At 45.3% G+C, this 19,236-nt stretch overlaps 1 protein-coding gene across 7 annotated transcripts in view; it reads left to right on the forward strand.

Moving 5' to 3' along the window:
* The window catches only part of smg1 (SMG1 nonsense mediated mRNA decay associated PI3K related kinase), a 58,544-nt gene that overhangs the window by 32,225 nt on the left and 7,083 nt on the right, over window positions 1–19,236 (forward strand). For 5 of the 7 annotated variants that reach the window (XM_005462867.4, XM_005462868.4, XM_005462869.4 and 2 more), the window contains 22 exons: window positions 1,024–1,168; window positions 1,280–1,418; window positions 1,769–1,987; window positions 2,115–2,295; window positions 3,256–3,417; window positions 3,831–4,045; window positions 4,182–4,336; window positions 8,008–8,230; window positions 9,439–9,685; window positions 11,216–11,451; window positions 11,560–11,805; window positions 11,926–12,064; window positions 12,511–12,620; window positions 13,270–13,488; window positions 13,916–14,109; window positions 14,755–14,927; window positions 16,045–16,324; window positions 16,712–16,984; window positions 17,759–17,993; window positions 18,096–18,307; window positions 18,405–18,561; window positions 19,028–19,217. In XM_005462867.4, coding sequence (XP_005462924.1) covers window positions 1,024–1,168; window positions 1,280–1,418; window positions 1,769–1,987; window positions 2,115–2,295; window positions 3,256–3,417; window positions 3,831–4,045; window positions 4,182–4,336; window positions 8,008–8,230; window positions 9,439–9,685; window positions 11,216–11,451; window positions 11,560–11,805; window positions 11,926–12,064; window positions 12,511–12,620; window positions 13,270–13,488; window positions 13,916–14,109; window positions 14,755–14,927; window positions 16,045–16,324; window positions 16,712–16,984; window positions 17,759–17,993; window positions 18,096–18,307; window positions 18,405–18,561; window positions 19,028–19,217 — 4,350 coding nt within the window. The remainder of the gene's footprint in view (window positions 1–1,023; window positions 1,169–1,279; window positions 1,419–1,768; window positions 1,988–2,114; window positions 2,296–3,255; window positions 3,418–3,830; window positions 4,046–4,181; window positions 4,337–8,007; window positions 8,231–9,438; window positions 9,686–11,215; window positions 11,452–11,559; window positions 11,806–11,925; window positions 12,065–12,510; window positions 12,621–13,269; window positions 13,489–13,915; window positions 14,110–14,754; window positions 14,928–16,044; window positions 16,325–16,711; window positions 16,985–17,758; window positions 17,994–18,095; window positions 18,308–18,404; window positions 18,562–19,027; window positions 19,218–19,236) is intronic. The other 2 variants (XM_005462870.4, XM_003457930.5) reach the window with 1 other exon arrangement.

The raw sequence follows: 19,236 nt of genomic DNA on the forward strand, positions 1-19,236 counted from the left end.
CAGTCCATCATCACTATTTGCCTTTATGGTAAAATAGCCTTTATGCCTTTATGGTAAAAAATTTGCTGGTGACACTGGGGATTCATTCAAAACTGAAGGCACACTGAACCAACATGGCTACCACAGCATCCTGCAGACACATGCCATCCCATCATGTAATTTCCAACAGCACAATGACCCCAAACACACCTCCAGCCTGTGTGAGGGCTATCTGACCAAGGAGAGTGATGGAGTGCTGACCAGATGGCCTGGCATCCACAGTCACCTGACCTAAACCCAATGGAGATGGTTTGGGATGAGATGGAGCGCAGAGTGAAATACTCAAACACTCAGCATCTCTGGGAACTCCTTCAAGATTGTTGGAAACCATTTCAGGAGACGACCTCATGAAGCTCATGGAGAGAACGCCCAGAGTGAGCAAAGCGGGAATCAAAGCAAAGGATCTAAAATATAAAACATGTTTTAAATTATTTCACACGTTTTTGTTTACTACATAATTCCACATGTGTTCATTCATAGTTTTGATGGCTTCAGTGAGAATCTACAATGTAAATAGTCAAAAGCATATCAAACAGCTGGGCTGTTCCCATGTGAAGCACTTTGAAATAACTTCCTGTTTTAAAAAGTGCTATATAAATAAATTTTACTTACTACTTACTTACTCATGAAAATAACAAAAAACCATTAAATGAGACGGTGTGTCTGAACTTTTGACAGGTAGTGTACATCTGTATTAACCTGAGACTCTGTCCTCTTATGTCGGCAGTACATTTTGGCTTTTCTGCACATTATAAACACTTAAAATCTTTAAACTAAAAAACACTGAATAGTTTTGTTGCACTTTCTTTTCAAACATAGTTCTCAGTTTTCCTCCAGTCCAACTAGTCCCAGATAACTAGGAGAAGTTAAACATGCATCCCAGGCTCAGGTTAAATTACTCAAAATGATGAGACACCATGTACTGAATACTGAAATATCCATAACCCTCTAAAGTGTTTGATGTTAATGGTCTTCCCTGTACAGTCAATGTGGGTGTTGGAGAGCCGGACTTTGTGTTGGGTCAGCTGTATCAGTTGTCCACCAGTCTGGCCCCAGATGTGGCAAAGTCCTGGGCAGCCCTGGCCAGCTGGGCTTACCGCTGGGGCAGGAAGGTAGTCGATAATGCCAGGTTAGTGGACACACACAGACTGTTGTGTATGCTCTACTGGTCTGCATAATGTATTTGGTGGCCCAACAACACAGTGGAAACATTAGTTTTAATGCAGCTTCTCCTCTTCAGCCAAGGGGAGGGACTGCCTCTCCTTCTTGGGGAAAAGAAGGAGATAGAGGAGCTGCTGCCAGCAACAACAAGTGAAGAAGACAAGGACATGATCTTCAGTATCCTGGGACAGGCCATGTGTCGACCTACTGGTATCCAGGTAAAGTCATGAACAGCTGATAGTACGTACATATAGTACATTGGGCGTACATGTTTGTCAGAGGTGCCGTCAGCTCCTGCAGGCTGCTGCTGTCCTATGTAGTGATTTGATCTCAGGCACAGGTATATGTACTTGGAACAGGGATGTCTTTTACACATTGTGGCTTGTACTGCTGTGTTTTGGTGACGTTTGCTGTTTCTGACCTCTGTCTGTTCTCTTCTTACTAACATGCTTTGTTCTGTTCGAGCTTTTATTCAGTGTACACTTTGTGTTTTCAACAGTCATTGTTTGTATAGTCTTGGATTCTTTTCTGCAGCCTGTGTAAACCCTGATGTTCTGCTTTATGTCAGGATGAGGAAATGGCTCTGCAGCAGGAAGATGATGAGGATGACATGGTAGACGTGATTTGGCGGCAGCTCACCAGTTCGTGCCCTTGGCTGGGGGAGGCCGGCCAGCAGGTTACAGATGGTCTGATCAGAGTTTGGAGACTGGTCGTGGACCGTATCTTTGGTCTCTACCGCATCTCCTGCCAGGCCTATTTCACCTTCCTCAAGCTCAATGCTGGACACGTGAGGCTGCGTTCCATTTTCTAAAGCTGATGACTGTGAAACAGTGACTGCCATGTAAAGATCATGACATAGATGTAAGTGCAGCGCTCTGTTCACTCCCTCACTCTGTGCGTGTGTTTGGTTTTAGGTCCCTGTAGATGAAGATGACCCTAAAGTGCTGCTTTCATATCACAACAGCAAGCAGAGCAATGATGACGTAATTGTCATGGCAACGCTGCGTCTGCTACGTCTTCTGGTGAAGCATGCCGGTGAACTGAGAGAGGGGCTTGAGCTAGGCTTAGCTTCGACTCCTACGGCACCCTGGAGGGGTATGTCCTAGTGCAGGTTTACTGTGTGTGTGTGTGTGAGCGAGACTGGGGGCGGAGCTATGTTAAATGGAAACAATAGATGGGTTTTTCACTGTAAGTTTAGACGTAGATTAAGAGCTTCCAACACTGGAGTGAAAACCTCCATTCCCTGATGGAAACTGATGGCGTGTCTTTTAACATTAAGAACCAGTAAGTATGGGGGAACAGTGAGGGACAGATGAGATGGAAAAGAAGCGCATGTGAAGATGAAAACCAAAAACAAACGATCTTGTCCGTTTGTAACTAGATAACAAACACCCTCATCATGATGTGAAGGCGTCCAGAACTGGCAAACAGGCACAGGGTGTCTGATCCACAGAGTTCACTGGGAGAAGAAGAGAAATGATGTTAGTGGAAATGTGTGCTGTTCATGTGGTCAGGGGGCAATCTGTGCTCTGTTGGCTCCAGGGTACCAAGTGACTGCTGAAAGGTTACTAATGTTCTGTCCAGTGATGCCTGGTTTAAATAATGTAATGAATAAAAACAGCCACAGTGATGGGTTAGGGTTACTCTGCGAGTAATAAAGACATGAGAATGTCTCTGTGGTCAAGCTCTGAACTCTAGAGCAGACCTGGGAATGTTTGGTCCGTCCTGTAAATCAGGGGTGTCCAACCCCAGTTACCGTCCTGCAGCTTTTAGATGCATCCTTGTTCTGACACACCTGAATCAAATGAATGGCTTGTTATCAGGTCTTTGCCAAACTTGATGGCATGCTGAAGAGGTAATCCAACCATCTGATTTGGCTGTGTTGGAGTAGGGATGCATCTAAAGCTGCAGGACAGTAGCTCTCGAGGACTGAACTTGGAGACTCCTGCAGTAAACTCTTGTTTACCAAAAGACCACACTTTCAAGAAACGCCGCATTTAGCATAAAGTATGTACTTGTTGCTTTTTATGTACTGATTCTTTGTGTTGTCTTTAGGTATCATCCCACAGCTTTTTTCGCGTCTCAACCATCCGGAGGCATACATCCGACAAAGCATATGCAGCCTGCTGTGCCGTGTGGCCCAGGACTCCCCACACCTCATCCTCTACCCTGCCATTGTAGGCTCACTTTCCCTGGGAGGGGAAGCTCAGAATGCAGGTAGGCTTACTTTACTTTCTTTTCTTTCTTTTTGCACACATGTTCTCCCCAGCTGTCTACATTAATATCTCAAATATTTCACTTAACACCACTGGACAAAAGTAAGTTGGTTGCTTGTTCATTCAGTATTAGTCATATGTGCAAGATATGACAATACATAAAGTCAGAAAAACAGGAGACTGTATAAAGAATCCTAAGCATTTAATGCAGTAAATTTATTTTTACTTCAGATGCATTTGGTTTTATTTTGGTGGTATAAATGTGACCTGGTAGGTTACAGGTAATATTCTAAAACAAGTCTGCATGGTTTGAAAGGGAGTCTCGATGGAAAATGACTTTACATTCACATGAGTCTCTGACATCAGACACCCTGTGCTCGTTTAAAACTGCTAAATGGTTAATTTTGCAAACAGGGAGCAAACTGCCGTCAGCTCTGCCTACCTTCTTGGGTAGCATACAAGGAGAGGACCTAGGTGTGGATGAAGAGGAGCAGCTTGGGAGTGATGAACAAGGCAGATCATCAGAAGAGCTGGCAACCTGTTCAAGTCAAGACCAAGCCATGATGCACGACTGTTACAGCAAGATTGTGGAGAAGCTGTCTTTAGCCAACCCTAGCATGGTGCTGCAGGTAGGCTGAAGGCTGACCACGGTTACATGTTTTGCATGAAGGGGGGGCTATACTGTTTAGCTGTGGTTGATACAAGTATAAAGTTCTGTTGAAAAGTGGGATTTTCTCAAATGATTGACTTGTGTGTACCGACCAGGTCCAGCAGCTGGTGGGTGAGCTGCGCAGAGTCACGTTACTGTGGGATGAACTGTGGCTAGGTGTGTTACAACAGCAGCACATGCATGTCCTACGCAAGATCCAGCAGCTGGAGGATGAGGTCAAGAGGGTGCAGAATAATAACACACTGCGCAGGTGAGACTTGCTTCTGCTGCATTGACCTTACGCTCAGGATAGGGTCTACTTTTTTCTCTGTGTCGATCTTTGTTTGAAAAAAACATTTAAAACAGCAAATCATTGCTGAAAGGAAAATCAAAGAATAGAATAGAATAGAATTCAACTTTATTGTCATTGCACATGCACAGGTACAGGGCAACGAAATGCAGTTTGCATCCATCCAGAAGTGCTTTAGCCGTGATATAGATATATTACAATATATATTAGCAATAATATAGATATGTAAGTATATTACAGAAATGGGTCTATTATGGTATGTTATAATGTACACGGTATGAAATATGTTATGAATATTCTATAACTATAAGTATGTACAGGCTGTAGTGAGTACAAGCTATGTACAGGCTATAATCAGGATATAAATATGAAAAACTATACAGAAATATGAGATATACAGTTATACAGAAATGTGAACTATGCAAGTTATAAACAGTCGTAGGATTAAAAATTATCGTATGTACAGAATGATTATTTACACAGAACTATACAGTAGTGCAGTTAAGATAAGTGAGATATGTGGATAATTTCTACAGAGGCTGTATAAAGTGCTAGTGGTTGTGAGTGGTGGTTCAGTCCATGTTATTATTGTGTGTTTGAGGGTACAGTTGTCCATTGTGTGTGTGTGTGTGTAGGTGGTTGTGGGTGTGTGTATGTTCAGTCCATGAGTTTAACGTGGGTCAGATGTCAGGAGGCAGAGTTCGGGAGTCTGACAGCTGTGGGGAAGAAGCTGTTCCGGTACCTGGTGGTCTTAGTCCGGAGGCTCCTGTAGCGCCTCCCAGAGGGAGCAAACCACTGCTGGCCCACAGTTCATTTAGTACCATGGAGCCAACAATAACCAAAGGTCTCACTGTGGAAAGTGCTGTCTTGGGTGACCAGAAATAGACCCACTAATACCAAATGGCTGTGGCTCAGGAGGGGTTTTCTACCAGTTGGTGTCAGTATGTGCTCGTAGTAAAAAGCACTTTGAATGTTCAGAGTAGAACAATGCTGCTGCCATACACCACTTAGACGTCCTTTCTAACTCCTCATGGCCCAAAACAGATCTGGAACCTTCTGACTTTCATCTGTTTTAGGAAGAATTTCAGGTTTAAAACACAATCTTTCAAACCTTGGTTGATATCGCACAGATGGTACGCTCCTATAATTCCTCAGCACCTTGAATTAAGAATGGTGATATAACACGCTAGTGCACAACTAGTCCGCTCATCCCGCATTGGTTTGTAGATGTGCACTAGACCTTGCAGGTTATGGTTGCACTGGTATTGAGATAAGATGACCTTTATTAGTCCCACAGGTGGGAAATTTGTTAAAAAACTGGTTCTCCATCTTCTGCCTGTAGCTGTCCTTCCCATTCCTTATCAGTCCCCTCAGCTCTCTGCACCCTTTTCAACTCCTCCTTGTCTTTGGATTTGAAGGCCTTCCTCTTCTGCTTGAGGACAGCTTTAATTTCTGGGGTAATCCAGGGTTTGTTGTTGGAGAAACACCGTACAGTCCTGGTAGGTACGGTGTTATCCACACAGAAATTAATATAGTCAGTAATGCATGTAGTAAGGCTGTCGATGTCCTCTCCGTGGTCGTCACAGATCACCTCCCACACAGTGGACTCAAAACAATCCTTAAGAGCCTCCTCGCTCTCCTCCGACCATCTCTGCACTGTGCGGGTGGCTGGTGGCTCCCTGCGCACTAAGGGCTCATACACAGGGACAAGGTGCACCAGGTTATGATCAGATCTGCCCAGGGGAGGGAGAGGTGATGAACTGTATGCCTCTTCTGCACTGGCATACAGTAAGTCCAGTGTTTTATTGTCTCTGGTTGGGCAGGTCACATACTGGGTGAAGGTGGGCAGTGTGGAGTCCAGTGAGGCATGATTGAAGTCCCCTGATATTACGAGAAGGGCTCTCGGAGATTGTGTTTGCAGTCTGCTGACCACAGAGTGGAGAGAGTCACAGGCTGCATCCGCGTTGGCCAGAGGTGTTCTTTCACAGTGATGTGCCCAGGGTTACACCATCTGTCATTCACAAACACTGTCAGTCCCCCTCCTTTCCTCTTACCGCTCTCTCTCGTCCTGTCCGCTCGCAGCATCTGGAATCCCGGTAGTGTCACGCTCGTGTCCGGAGTTAGCGGTGTTAGCCACGACTCCGTTAGCATCATGATGCTACACTGCCGGTGTTGTGCCAAAAAGTGATTGCCTGCCAAAAACTGATTTCCAATGTTTCCGTGTATTTTTTATGTGTAATATCTTTACGTGTGTTGGTAAATAGACTTCGGTGAACAGCTTTTACAAAGGGGTTATATATAGAATTAAAAAATTATCTGCTTTTTCAAGTATCCTTACAAGTCTGTGTTATTGTACTTACATTATAACCAATCCGGTCCTTTATCCCCACTTAAAATATTTTTACAAAACTATTGTAATATTTGCTGCCATTTCTTCTGTCCTCTTGGCCAACTTACTCTTACAAAAGACATTTTTAATGTTAATGACATTTTTTTAACTGCATAAATAAAGGTTATATAAAAGTCGCTGCCAAAAACTGATTGCGCCTTCTACCATGTTACACAAACGTTGTTTGTGGCTCAGTATGACTTTGTGTCATCCATGAGGGATGCATTTGACATATGTTTCACATGTTATAGCCCAACAAGTTACTTACAGCAGTTTAAATACGAGCAATCAGTTTTTGGCAAATACCGGAAATCAGTTTTTGGCAGGCAATCACTTTTTGGCACAACACCGGTACTCCCTCTGTGACCAGGTTAGCGACGTGAGCTCATCCATCTTATTGATGGATGGTCGATAGCGTCTCCTTCTCGGGCGACGGCGCTCCTTCCCAGCACGACACCCCCGTCTTTTCTTCCTCAGCTCGCTGGGAATGTCGAGTCTGTCCGCCGGCAGTACCGCTGCAGGACGCAGCGCTAACAGCTGATCCCTACTGTAAACAAAGGATCCCTGCTCTGGGTCCCCAGACACGGGTGAAAAAAGTAGAAAAAGACTAAGAAAAACGACCAGAACTAGCACAAAACGGTAGAACATGGTTGCAGAGTCTAATTACTAATACGTTAATTATAAAAATTACGAGAAGAAAAAAGATAAGAAAGAAAGCAACTCAGAATGAGCAGAGCTGCTGTAACAGGCTGGCACACGGGGGCGCCGGAAGTATAGAATTGTTAGTTGTAAGCTGTACTGTATTTACGTTTCTCTCGTATTTCCCTAACTCAGTTAACCGCCTCAAAGGTAAGAACATCTGAACTCCACCCTCTTATAGTAAAACTCCGGATTCCATTCACAGTCCATGTCCTGTAGTTGCTTCAATGCTCCCAGTCTCATCTGTTGTGGAACCTGTAGAACGTCAATCATTTGTTACTGGTGGTTTAAAAGTTGAGGGATGACATGATGAAAACCAGCCTGTGGAATAGCTGTTACCCCTCAGCTGTAAAAGGCTGATTTGGGGTATTGTTGTCACCCTGCTGGGTGAGCAGCGTGGGAGATCTCAGGAGGCTGTGAGCTGGTGCTGCCAGTCACCAGTATTTCATACTAAGTCAGTTGCTGATCTGTATTTTTCTGTGTTCAATGAAAAGTAAAGTTCTTACTGGCCATGTCTGATCTAATACGATTTGTTGATCTGCAGGGATGAAAAGATTGCCATAATGCGTGAAAAGCACTCCGCTCTGATGCGTCCCGTGGTTTTTGCCCTGGATCACGTGTGCAGCATCACAGCAGCTCCGGCAGAGACGCCGCATGAATCCTGGTTTCAGCAGACCTACGGTGATGCCATCACGTCTGCCCTGGAGCGTCTAAGAAACCCCGTAAACCCAGCTAATCCAGCCAGTAGCTGGCTTCCCTTTAAACAGGTATGATGTGCTTTGTGTTAGCGATGACCATGGTTTTATTTTCAAATTATTCAAGTTCTCTAAACTGCAGGGATAGCAATGGGAGCAGAAACTGATGAACAGTGTGTGACAAAGTGACAACAGGTTCACTGGAAAGGCGACAACAAGACGACCCCCAAAAACTGCAGTGGTGGTGGTTGCTTACCTGATCCTGCTCACTGACTTCAGCTCAGTTTTGCGTTTTTAGTGTCACTGCTGATAGCAATAGAAGGAACCTCTGTGCTGCACGGGTGGGAGCATGTCATCGTAAGAAGGCTTTGCTTTGTCTCCCAGCCAAGTCTCAGGACTGTGGAAGAGTTGCCACGAGATGGACTGTTAAACCAGGAAACCCAAACAGGCCAATAAAAAGGTATTAACCCAGGGCCTGGTATTTGCTCCTTTGTTAGAGGAGGACCGAAAGTAGTACTGCCAGAGCCCTACAGCCTGACATACCAACCAGTGGGCTACAGGTACAGTTTCCGATCAGAATGAATGGCCTCACATCCTTCAGTGGAATCTGTTCACAGCAGAAACAGCAGAACTTGCGACTCCACCACAGGTGCAGTGTTCCCTTCATGGATGGGAGCACCTGTGACAGACGTGATAGAGTGTGGTAACAGCGTATGCTGCTTGCAGCTTAGTAAAACATTACTTGGTGCTTTTGTCAACGTGGTGCTGGTGCAGTGGGTCCTGGTCTCCTCCTGGTCCAGGACTGTGTGCAGCTCACATGGCCATTCTGTCTGTGACATTCCTGGAAGATGAAGGCATTGATGTTCACCAGGTCTGAGTCCAACTGAGAACCTGTGGAACATCGGTGCATCTGACTCTGCCAAAAAGCCCCACTGTCCCCGAGCTCGCTGATGTCCTGGTTCAGGTCAGGAAGGAGAGCCCACTCAGTCTGCAGTTTCAGTTTTCACTGATCACACACCTGTGATTTCAAATCCAGCTTTCAAATGGTTGATGATCCACTGAGTGTCGTTTTGTCCTTAGCAAACTGTGTATTTATAGTGTGCAGTGTGTGTTAAATATACACATGAATTGTTTCCCCAGCACCTGTGAAGATGTACCTGTGTATGTATTCTGTTAGTTAAGATGCATCACTTCCACGGATGTAGGATCATTGATATTTACATAGTTTTATATTGTGTAGCTGTTCCAATCCTGACTAATGCGCTGTCTGTGTTGGACAGGTCATGATGAGCCTGCAACAGCGTGCTCAGAAGAGAACCAGCTATCTGCTGCATCTGGATGAGATTAGTCCCCGCCTGGTTTCCATGACTACAACAGAGATTGCTCTACCTGGCGAGGCATCGGCGTTAGATGCAGTGACCATACAGAGTGTAGGGAACACCATCACTATACTGCCAACCAAGACCAAGCCAAAGAAACTGTTCTTCCTGGGCTCAGATGGACACAACTACCCATACCTCTTTAAAGGTGGGGAAACTCGGTCGCAGCAGCAGTCCTAGATGGAAACAGTCTTCTAAAGCTAAAGGATCAAGTGATTAGTTAGTAAAGTAATTAGAATATATGAAGTATGAGAGAGGCACATCGACCTGTCGAGTCTGTAATTTCTTCGTTATCAGCACTGAGAACATCTTCTGTGTTTGACGCAGTTTGAATACAAGCTGTTTTACTAAACAGGACAAATGAATATTCCCCAGCTGGCTGCTGGAGGGCCAGTTGTAAGGTGAAGCTGGTCATAAAGATGGTGGTACACCACAAACCTTCTGGCAGTTGCCATGGTCACCCATAATTTGCATGGAAGACTTTTATGTGACAACAGTGTTCCAACCAAAAAGTTAAAGTTTAGAAATGTGTTTCCTGTAGCAGTGAGGCACAGCTTTTACTTTGAAGGAGAATGTTCTGTTTCCAGTTTTTATTGTATTTTGTCAAGTTTTGCTAACAGTCAGTAGTTAGCAAATAAGTCATGACTGTGGCAGTCACAAGGTTTTTGGTGCAGCTAATTTTAACTAGTGACAAAGGTTGGGTAAAGGGCTTGGCGATCGTGGCCCAAGAGTTGGCAGTTCGCCTTGTAATCGGAAGGTTGCCGGTTCGAGCCCCGGCTTGGACAGTTTCGATCGTTGTGTCCTTGGGCAAGACACTTCACCCGTTGCCTACTGGTGGTGGTCAGAGGGCCCGGTGACGCCAGTGTCCGGCAGCCTCGCCTCTGTCAGTGCGCCCCAGGGTGGCTGTGGCTACAATGTAGCTTACCATCACCTGTGTGTGAATGGGTGGATGACTGGATGTGTAAAGCGCTTTGGGGTCCTTAGGGACTAGTAAAGCGCTATACAAATACAGGCCATTTACCATTTAATGCAGCCTTTAATTTATTTATTTGCCAGTTGGTCCCCACGCCTGTGTGACGGAGGCCTAATTTTGTTTTTAACAAATGAGGTCATAAATAAATTATAAAAATAAAATCTGTCCAAGCACTTTAAGAGAGGGTCCTTCCAAGAGCACCTTTGACACTTGGCATTATAGTTATTGTTATTAAAAAAGGTTTGTAGGAAATCCAATTCTTTGGATTTTCATATATATTTTGTTCATTTCATCATTCCACCCGCTGACCCGATGTTAGGCTCTCTAGTTGCTTGCGTCACATTCAGCGTACGTCATCTGTATGTAAACTCGGGGTCGCCCAGATTTGTATCCACGATTGAGTTTAGTTCGAGTCAGCTATTATATGTGAAATACAGAATCTGAAAAAGAACCGCAGACCTGACAGAAGCTGGCGGCAAGTTGAGATTAGCACAAACGTTTTCTGTGGGTGTTCATATCTCGCTGTCAGTGTTTTCTTACGTTTGCACATTGTCATTTTATCAAGACTAAGTTGTCATTAAAAAGCTTTTAATGTGAACCGCTAATGATCCCTCTGAGCTGTGAGCTGTGTGTTGTGCGTAGAAAGCAAAGAGAAAAATGTCAAAGTTTCCTTTGTGATGAAAAAGTGACTAAAGTTTCTCTCAGGTCTGGAGGATTTGCATTTGGATGAGCGCATCATGCAGTTCCTGTCAATTGTCAACACCATGTTCACCAAGATCAATCAGCAGGAGCAACCACACTTCCATGCCCGACACTATTCTGTCACGCCGCTTGGCACTCGTTCAGGGCTGATCCAGTGGGTGGATGGTGCCACGCCCCTCTTTGGCCTCTACAAACGCTGGCAGCAGAGGGAGGCTGTGCAGCAGGCTCAGAAGGTAGAGGTTTGTCTGCACTGTAACACACGGCTTTAGCACTGGGTCAGGCGGCAAGCGCTTTCTGGTTTTGGCCCTGTATTACTGGTTAGTGATGTGACTTTGTTTTCTGAGCAGGCCCAGGACTCCTTCCCACAGCAGCCTATACCTCCAGTGCCCCGCCCCAGTGAGCTGTACTACAGTCGCATCGGGCCGGCTTTAAAGGCAGTGGGGCTGAGCGTGGATGTGACACGGAGAGACTGGCCTCTCAGCGTTATGAAGGAGGTTCTGAAAGAGTTGATGGAAGCAACGCCGTCCAACCTTCTGTCCAAGGAGCTCTGGTGTTCTTGCACCACGCCAAGCGAGTGGTGGAGGGTCACTCAGGTAGCGAGGAGATGCATTCAAAGCATTTCTCACCTTCTTCCCTGTCTCCTGTTTCAGAAAAGGACAGATGCTCAGAAATGTAATCCAGATGTTTTTTTGTTTCCTTTTGTCTGTCTGCAGTCCTATGCCCGATCTACTGCTGTCATGTCAATGGTGGGATACATTATTGGCCTTGGCGACCGTCACCTTGACAATGTTTTGATTGACATGACCACTGGAGAGGTGGTGCACATTGACTACAACGTATGCTTTGAAAAAGGTGCGTTTAACTGTGTTGCTGCGATTCATTTTAAAGAGAATAGTTAAGAACCGCATTTATTAAAAGGTAAAAAAACAATTTGTCTGCATGTGATAGAAGCAAAGTGACAGAGGTGAACAAACACCACACACACTCACACATTGATAAGGATGAATGGAGTCTCTGAACACTCAGGTGTTCCAGTACACTTTCAGTGCTCACAACAGTTAGTCAGCCTGTTCTGTGCAGATATAATAAAGCTTTTTTCCTCCACAGTGCCCCATACTATGATCAGACTCAGACCTCTTTATCACACACTGAGATGTTGGAGTAAACCCCGTTGAGGGGTTATTTTTGGCTGCTAGCGTGTAACATGCAGACTGGAAACAGTACCACACATGTAGTGGGTGACCTGCTCGTTTTCCTGGGTGCACAGTATCAAAGTGTGTTTGTCCGTGTGTTGCCAGGGAAAAGCCTGCGAGTGCCAGAAAAGGTCCCGTTCAGGATGACCCACAACATCGAGATGGCTCTGGGAGTCACTGGGGTGGAGGGCATCTTCAGGCTGTCCTGTGAACAGGTTACTCTCACGTCACACTGCATATAAAACCATTTGTACAGTCATTAATTCAACCCATTTGTAAAGGGTATCTGAATCACACCCACCTATGTTACCATCAGAAGCATTGCTCACACACCTTGTAAACCTTGTTTCACGTGGCATAGTCACAGTGTGCCCCGTGGCAGGTATACCATACCACCGTCCACCTGCGCTGTTAGAATAAGGATCTTCATCCCTTGCTGCTGTTGCGCTGAAGAGAACCAAGTTCTGCTCTGTACCCAAAGTATTCAATATGTTGGAGCTTATAAAATGAACACGTGAGCCTGAGAAGATTGTTTTTGGTAAGGGTAACGATTGGAAAGTATGCCCACTGGGCTTTAATTGATAAATATTGAGACGAGTGGCTTTTTTTTGCACAGTTTAAAATAATGAAGGTAAAATTATCCAGCAGATGGAGTGACAGAGTTTGTTTTTACAGTTTGCTACAGCTTACAGGCTGTTTGTTAGAGGCATGTAGTGCACTTTTGTACCTCGGGATATTTCCCATGCACTGAAACATGGACGTGTGCCAGCTGCTACAGCAGATGTTAGAACTGTCGGCTGTTGTGACAGGATGGAAGTCAAAATATACTTGGAAAAAAAATTAAAGTGGGATGTGTGTTTCTAGGTGGTTCAGATAATGCGACGAGGCAGAGAGACCTTACTGACCCTACTGGAGGCCTTCGTCTACGACCCTCTGGTGGACTGGACCGCGGGGGGAGAGGTAGGATTTGCTGGTGCAGTGTACGGAGGGGGAGGCCAACAGGCGGACAGCAAAAAGAGCAAGCGGGACATGGAGAGAGACATCACGCGCTCTCTCTTCTCCTCTAGGGTGGCTGAGATCAAGGTGAGTTCACAGATGTCAAATAATCATACAGCACCTTATCAGCAAATACGGTCGGTTTTGTGGTGGTTTCTGAGGTCGCCGTGGTTGCCATGGTTGCAGTAGTTTGTTTTTTAACCTTTCTTTAATCGCACTTGTCAATGTTACTTCACTTTGTCTGGCAGTGAGAACAATAAATAGGGGAGAAACTTAAATGACGATGGCGTTACAGTTTAAAGAAGGTAGTGGTATCAAAGCAGTACTCTGCTGTCATTCCAGGTTAATCCACAGCTGACTAAAACTACGTTTATTTCTCTTTAGCTTACAGTGTCTAAATGGGTAGGAGTAAGGTTGGCTTTGTTTTTAACAACCCTGCAAGCTGCAGAATGAATCCTTTCCTGTATTTCATATTTTTAATGTGTTATTGATATTGTGTGTGGGCCTCGTGCAGGTGAACTGGTTTAAGAATCGTGACGAAATGCTAGCAGTCCTACCACAAGTAGAAGAAGCTGTAGAGGAGTACTTGGTCCTGCAGGAGCTTCTCTGCCAAGGAGAGAAACGCCAAGCTAAACTACAAGAGGAGAGCGCCTTCTTAGAGGGGGCAGAGAAGCATCCTGACCACGTCATCTTCACCCTGGAGCAAAGGTCAGACACAGCATGTTATTTTAAATGCATATATATTTGAAGGACTGAAAGGTACGTCCAATGGATTCATTGACTTTTTTAACATATTTGGATATTTGATCGTCTTTTAAACAGACACTACAGACAACAAGATAAGGAAATGTGGCTTTTTAATTATTAATTGATAGATAAAGTTAGGTGCTGTTGTTGCTTGGAAACATTTTTGTGGTCACACTTACAGCATAAGATAAGCTTCATATTACCCCTGAAGGAAGGAACGGGTTGATAATGTGATTGGTCACTTTGAGTAGTTATATAAACAGCTATACTGTGGCAACAACAGAAATACTATTTTAAACTTTGTTTGAAAGCTAAAGTGCAGAGTGAATCATCAGCTGTTGTTGTTTGCTGTGTAGCAGTGGAGATGCTGACAGCTGTCACTGGATTATTTACTGAGAATGTGAAACTGCAGCCGCGTGTGCAAAGCAGACACTGCTGCATGTGCGATGGCTTCTTTGTGCGCACGCCTGCTGAGTGCTACGTGCAGGAAATTTAATAGCACCCCTGGAATGAGTGACATCAGGAAGATGGATGACATAAATACTGTATCCACAAACATCATCGCCACATTCTGAACTCTTACTCACCCAGCCTTCCTACTCACAGGTACTCTGAACACACCCAGCTGCAGTCACGACAGCGGACCGTGCAGGAGGCCATTCAGGGCAAACTGACTGAACTGGACCAGTGGATCTCCCAGTACCAGGCAGCATTCTCCAGTCTGGAGGCCACACAGCTCGCCAGCCTGCTGCAGGACATCAGCAGTCCTATCGATCTTGGTCAGTCTCTGTATAAAATAATCTCCTCAGGTTTCTGAATATTGTGTATTTCAACACATTTCTGGGTGTTGCTTTGGTATATTTTGCTTGAAAATATATAAAATGAAAATAGGATGGTTTCACATTTAGTTGTAAAAACAGGGTAAAAACTTTTTATAACCTCCATTTAATACAGAATAACAATATAAGAAGGCATACTGTGGAGAGAAAGAAAGGTTTAGTGGGACGCTCGCCTTACCCAGGATATTCAGTACGTCCCACCAGCTCAGTAGTGCAAGGCCAAGCAGGCTGGCAGCTATTTTCTATACAATAAATATTCTTTTCCCTGCATTTTAGTTGTAGCCATGGTTAGCATCATTTGCATGTTTACACAATAACTGCACAGCTCTTGAGTTGCTCCTGACCTGATTGGAGGGAGCCCGTTTTATTATGTAGTCGGCAGCCAATAAACTTGCATATGACACAGGAAGTCTGTGGCACCTGGGGGTCCACCTGTGCTTCCCACTTGTTGGTCTGGACTCCCTCACACAGTAGAAACAGACACAGATTGTCTGAGTACGAACTCAATCGTCCAGGTCAGGAAATCCCAGCAACATGATTGTTTGTCTTCATGTAGCGTTTTCAGTGGCAGAGACGTTTTATACGACTCTTTTAAGGATTATTGAAGGTGTTGGAAGAGTATTGTCTGTACATAGTGTGAGTTCTGCATTTGTTTATAGTTTCCTTTGTCCTGCTGTTAGTGTTTCTGTAAAGGGAGGGAACGAGAACATCTGTACTGTGGAAGTGGAACTACAGCCACTGGATGAGTGTCATGGCCCTTTATCCAATAATGATTCTCCAAACTCACATTTCAGGTTCACTCTGTCGAATGCATTTTCTGTCTCTAGTGATGTCATCGTGAACATTTACTGTTCTTGAAGGGCCTGATGATTAACTGTGTGCCCGTCTGTCAGGGTCAATGTTATTCATTTATGTGATAATGATGATTTATCCCTGCTTATCATTTTAACACTATGATTAAACAACACTGCTTGTGGTTCCGTTTTCAGTAAAAATGCATTGAGCACTGATTTGATTGTACTGAGCTGTACTGTCTTGTTCTTGGCTGTCCCATCAGGCCCTCCCAGCTATGTGCCAGCTACAACCTTCTTGCAAAATGCAGGCCAGGCCCACCTAATCAGCCAATGTGAGAGCCTGGAGGCAGAGGTGAGCACCTTGCTGCAACAGCGCCGTGGAGCCCTCCGCAGCTCCCTGGAGCAGCTTCACAGCTATGCCACAGTGGCTTTGCTGTACCCACGGGCTACCCTAGTATTCCACAGGGCCCACCAGTGGAAGGCCTGGTTGGAAGAGCTGCTGAGAGACATGACAGCAGATCACTGCCAGCACATCTACAGACAGTAAGGAGCTATGCCTTGTCTTACCAACATTGAACAGTTTATCATTTTCATCAGTTAACCCTACGAATGTATGTGACCAGTTGGCTAAACAACTTAATTGTCGCTTAGCTAGTACCAGCCTTACTGGTGACCAGTCCTCCCAGAGTCCCTAAAATGTTTTTGGTGAAGAAGCACCCCTGAGACCCACCGTCAGGTCCAAGTTACACACCTAAAAATATCACCTATGCCTTCATGAGTGAGGATAGTTCTCATCAACTCAGCACACATCCTGTGTGCCCCTTCACCTGAGTTACCTGCAGTTTATGAGAGAGGACAGGTTGCTTATGTCCTGCTTCTCATGGTGTAACTCATGATACCAGCTAAATCTGTGTCTCTCTCTCTTTCCAGATACGAGTTGCTGTTTTCTCCACAACCTTCTGCCGCCTCCTGCCAGTTTCTTTCCAGTGTGGAATTAACTCTGCAGCACCAAGTGGCTGACACCAACGAGCGCGTGGTGCACCAAGCAGAGCGGCTGAAGGCTGAGGGCACCACAGTAGCAGCGTGTGAGGAGCAGCTGCAGGAGATTGAACACTGCATCACAGTTTTCCTGCGGGAGAATGGAGAGCCAGGTTCTCACAGCCTGGCTGCAATCATCACCTCTGCCCTCTGCACACTCTGCAGGTTTCATTCACATTTTCATTCTGTGTCTCACAGTAAGCAGTTTTCAGTCCCTGTCTGTGAGGGTTTGTGTCTGTACTGTAGGTCAATACTTTAACCCTCTAGGGTATAATTGGCCGTTTTTGACTACTTCTGATATTACCTCTATATTTCACCTCTAAAAACTCTTTATCTTGCCTTGTTTGGTATAATTTTTTTTCAGCACAACCTCAAATATCTGAAATTAGAGTTATTTTTTCATTTTGGCATCCCATACAATTGTATCCCAAAGCAGTCTACTAGACTGTTGGCATTGTCACAGTCTGCTCTACAGACTGGAAGCAGGCCTCCTCATCTGTCCACCTCATCCAGCTCTCGTCGATTTTTCTTTGCTGTCAGCACGACTGAGTCCTGGTCAGATCATTTTATGTCTCGGACTCTGTTTTCTTTAGTGAGACTTGGCCAACTCACCTGTGAAAATAACCATGGAAGCACTAAAACCTGGGCTAGCAGGCGTGCTACTGTTACTGATCTCACAGAGTGGGCAGAAGGTCACATGGTGAGAAGTGCTCGGTGCATAAAGTGAAGTGTCTATAGCAGCATGCAGTCATGTGAAAAAGAGCGTGCACCATTTTTACTTCTGGGGCTTCAATGGGACGTAAAAAAACCGATGTGGTCCTCAGCAGCTTTGGAAATGAGATCAGTCCAACCTTGGTGTGCTTGGGTTTGAGTGGGTGGATAAAAGCTGCACTGGACACAGTGAACCCACTTTTGTCTTGTGTGTTTGATTGACCATAGGCGTAACCTGGTGATGGAGGGTGCAGCAACCAGTGCTGGGGAGCAGCTCGTGGACCTGACGTCTCGGGATGGGGCGTGGTTTTTGGAGGAGCTGTGCAGTATGATTGGAAACATCAATGCGCTTGTAACACTGCTGCAGCGCTGCCCACTTTTAACTCATGACCTGGAGCTCCCTCCACCTTCAGCTACCACCCAGGTTGTTTACCTGGCCAATGCTGTGTATACGTGCTTACAGGTAGGTCCACCAGCAAAACTATGAAGCTGAGCAGTAACAGGCTGAGGCTGTGTGAAGTCTTTTTTTCTGACATTGCTCTGGCCTGCCGTCTTTTTACTGCAGGAGCTGAACACCAATTTCCGTCAGATCATCTTTCCAGAGGCTCTGCGATGTATGATTAAAGGAGAGCCGACTCTGGAGTCCATGTTGGCAGAACTGGAGCAGCTGGTAGATCAGAGCTCTGATGGTCTTGGCCTGCAAGGTTTGGCCGATAGTCTGCAAACCGGCACAGGCCTGGACCACAACGGCCGCAACCACTGCCTCCACATCACCAGGTGGAGTTCCAGTCATGCATTTTTAGCAGACACAGTGCTGTTTAGCTTGCTGCTAACCTGTATGCTTAAAGTTTGTTTTTGTGTGTCTGTTTTTCAGAATGCTGCGTGTGCAGTACTCTGAACTGATCCAGCCTCATAGCATGGATGGACAGGGCCAGGACACACCAAAGATGTCTGCAGGTCAAATGTTGTTGGTTGCTTTTGATGGCATGTTCACTCAGCTGGAGACGGCCTTTGGGCAGCTGACGGAAAAGGTAGAGCTTACATTTGTGCACATTCAGTGAATGCATGCATGTTACGACCCGGCTCAAAAGCTGCAACATAAACATGGAGACTGATACCAGAATTTCACAGAGAAGAGTTTTTTATTTTAAATCGCATAATAAGTTGGCTAAAATAGCTGGTACCACTACGACAAACACTAGTGAGCCTTTATGAAAGCCTGTCTCAGGTACGCCTTTATCCACACCTGGTCAATTAGCAACAGCACTGCCACTGCAAAGAGATTAAGGGCTGCAGAGGGCGGAACAATGCAGTAAAAGACCTAAAATGACATCAGAAATCCTTGTGAGGTCTGTAACGTGATATTTTTATGATCTAAGCAGGATAAGCTCGGATCCAGTCCTAAACAGCTCTTCTGCTCTTCAGGAACTAGTCTGCGTTTCTTACACTGTTGTTTCCTGGATCGACTAATATTACTCTGCTCTGCATTATCCTTAGCTGAGTTCTTTAGAGGTGCCGCCTCTCTGGAGAAAGGTGGATGTTCTGAGGGAGGCCCGAGCCACACAGCTCCACTTCTTTGATAGCCTGAATCAGCGTCAGCTGATGGAGGAAGTGTTCTTCATCAAGAGACTGCAGACCATCAGGGATTTCTTCAGGCTGTGTTCCTCGTTTGCTCAGACTCTTTCTGGTAAGAGCTCTCCACGGCC

Source organism: Oreochromis niloticus, linkage group LG4 (genome assembly GCF_001858045.2).
Source record: "Oreochromis niloticus isolate F11D_XX linkage group LG4, O_niloticus_UMD_NMBU, whole genome shotgun sequence".
Classification (NCBI taxonomy): domain Eukaryota; kingdom Metazoa; phylum Chordata; class Actinopteri; order Cichliformes; family Cichlidae; genus Oreochromis; species Oreochromis niloticus.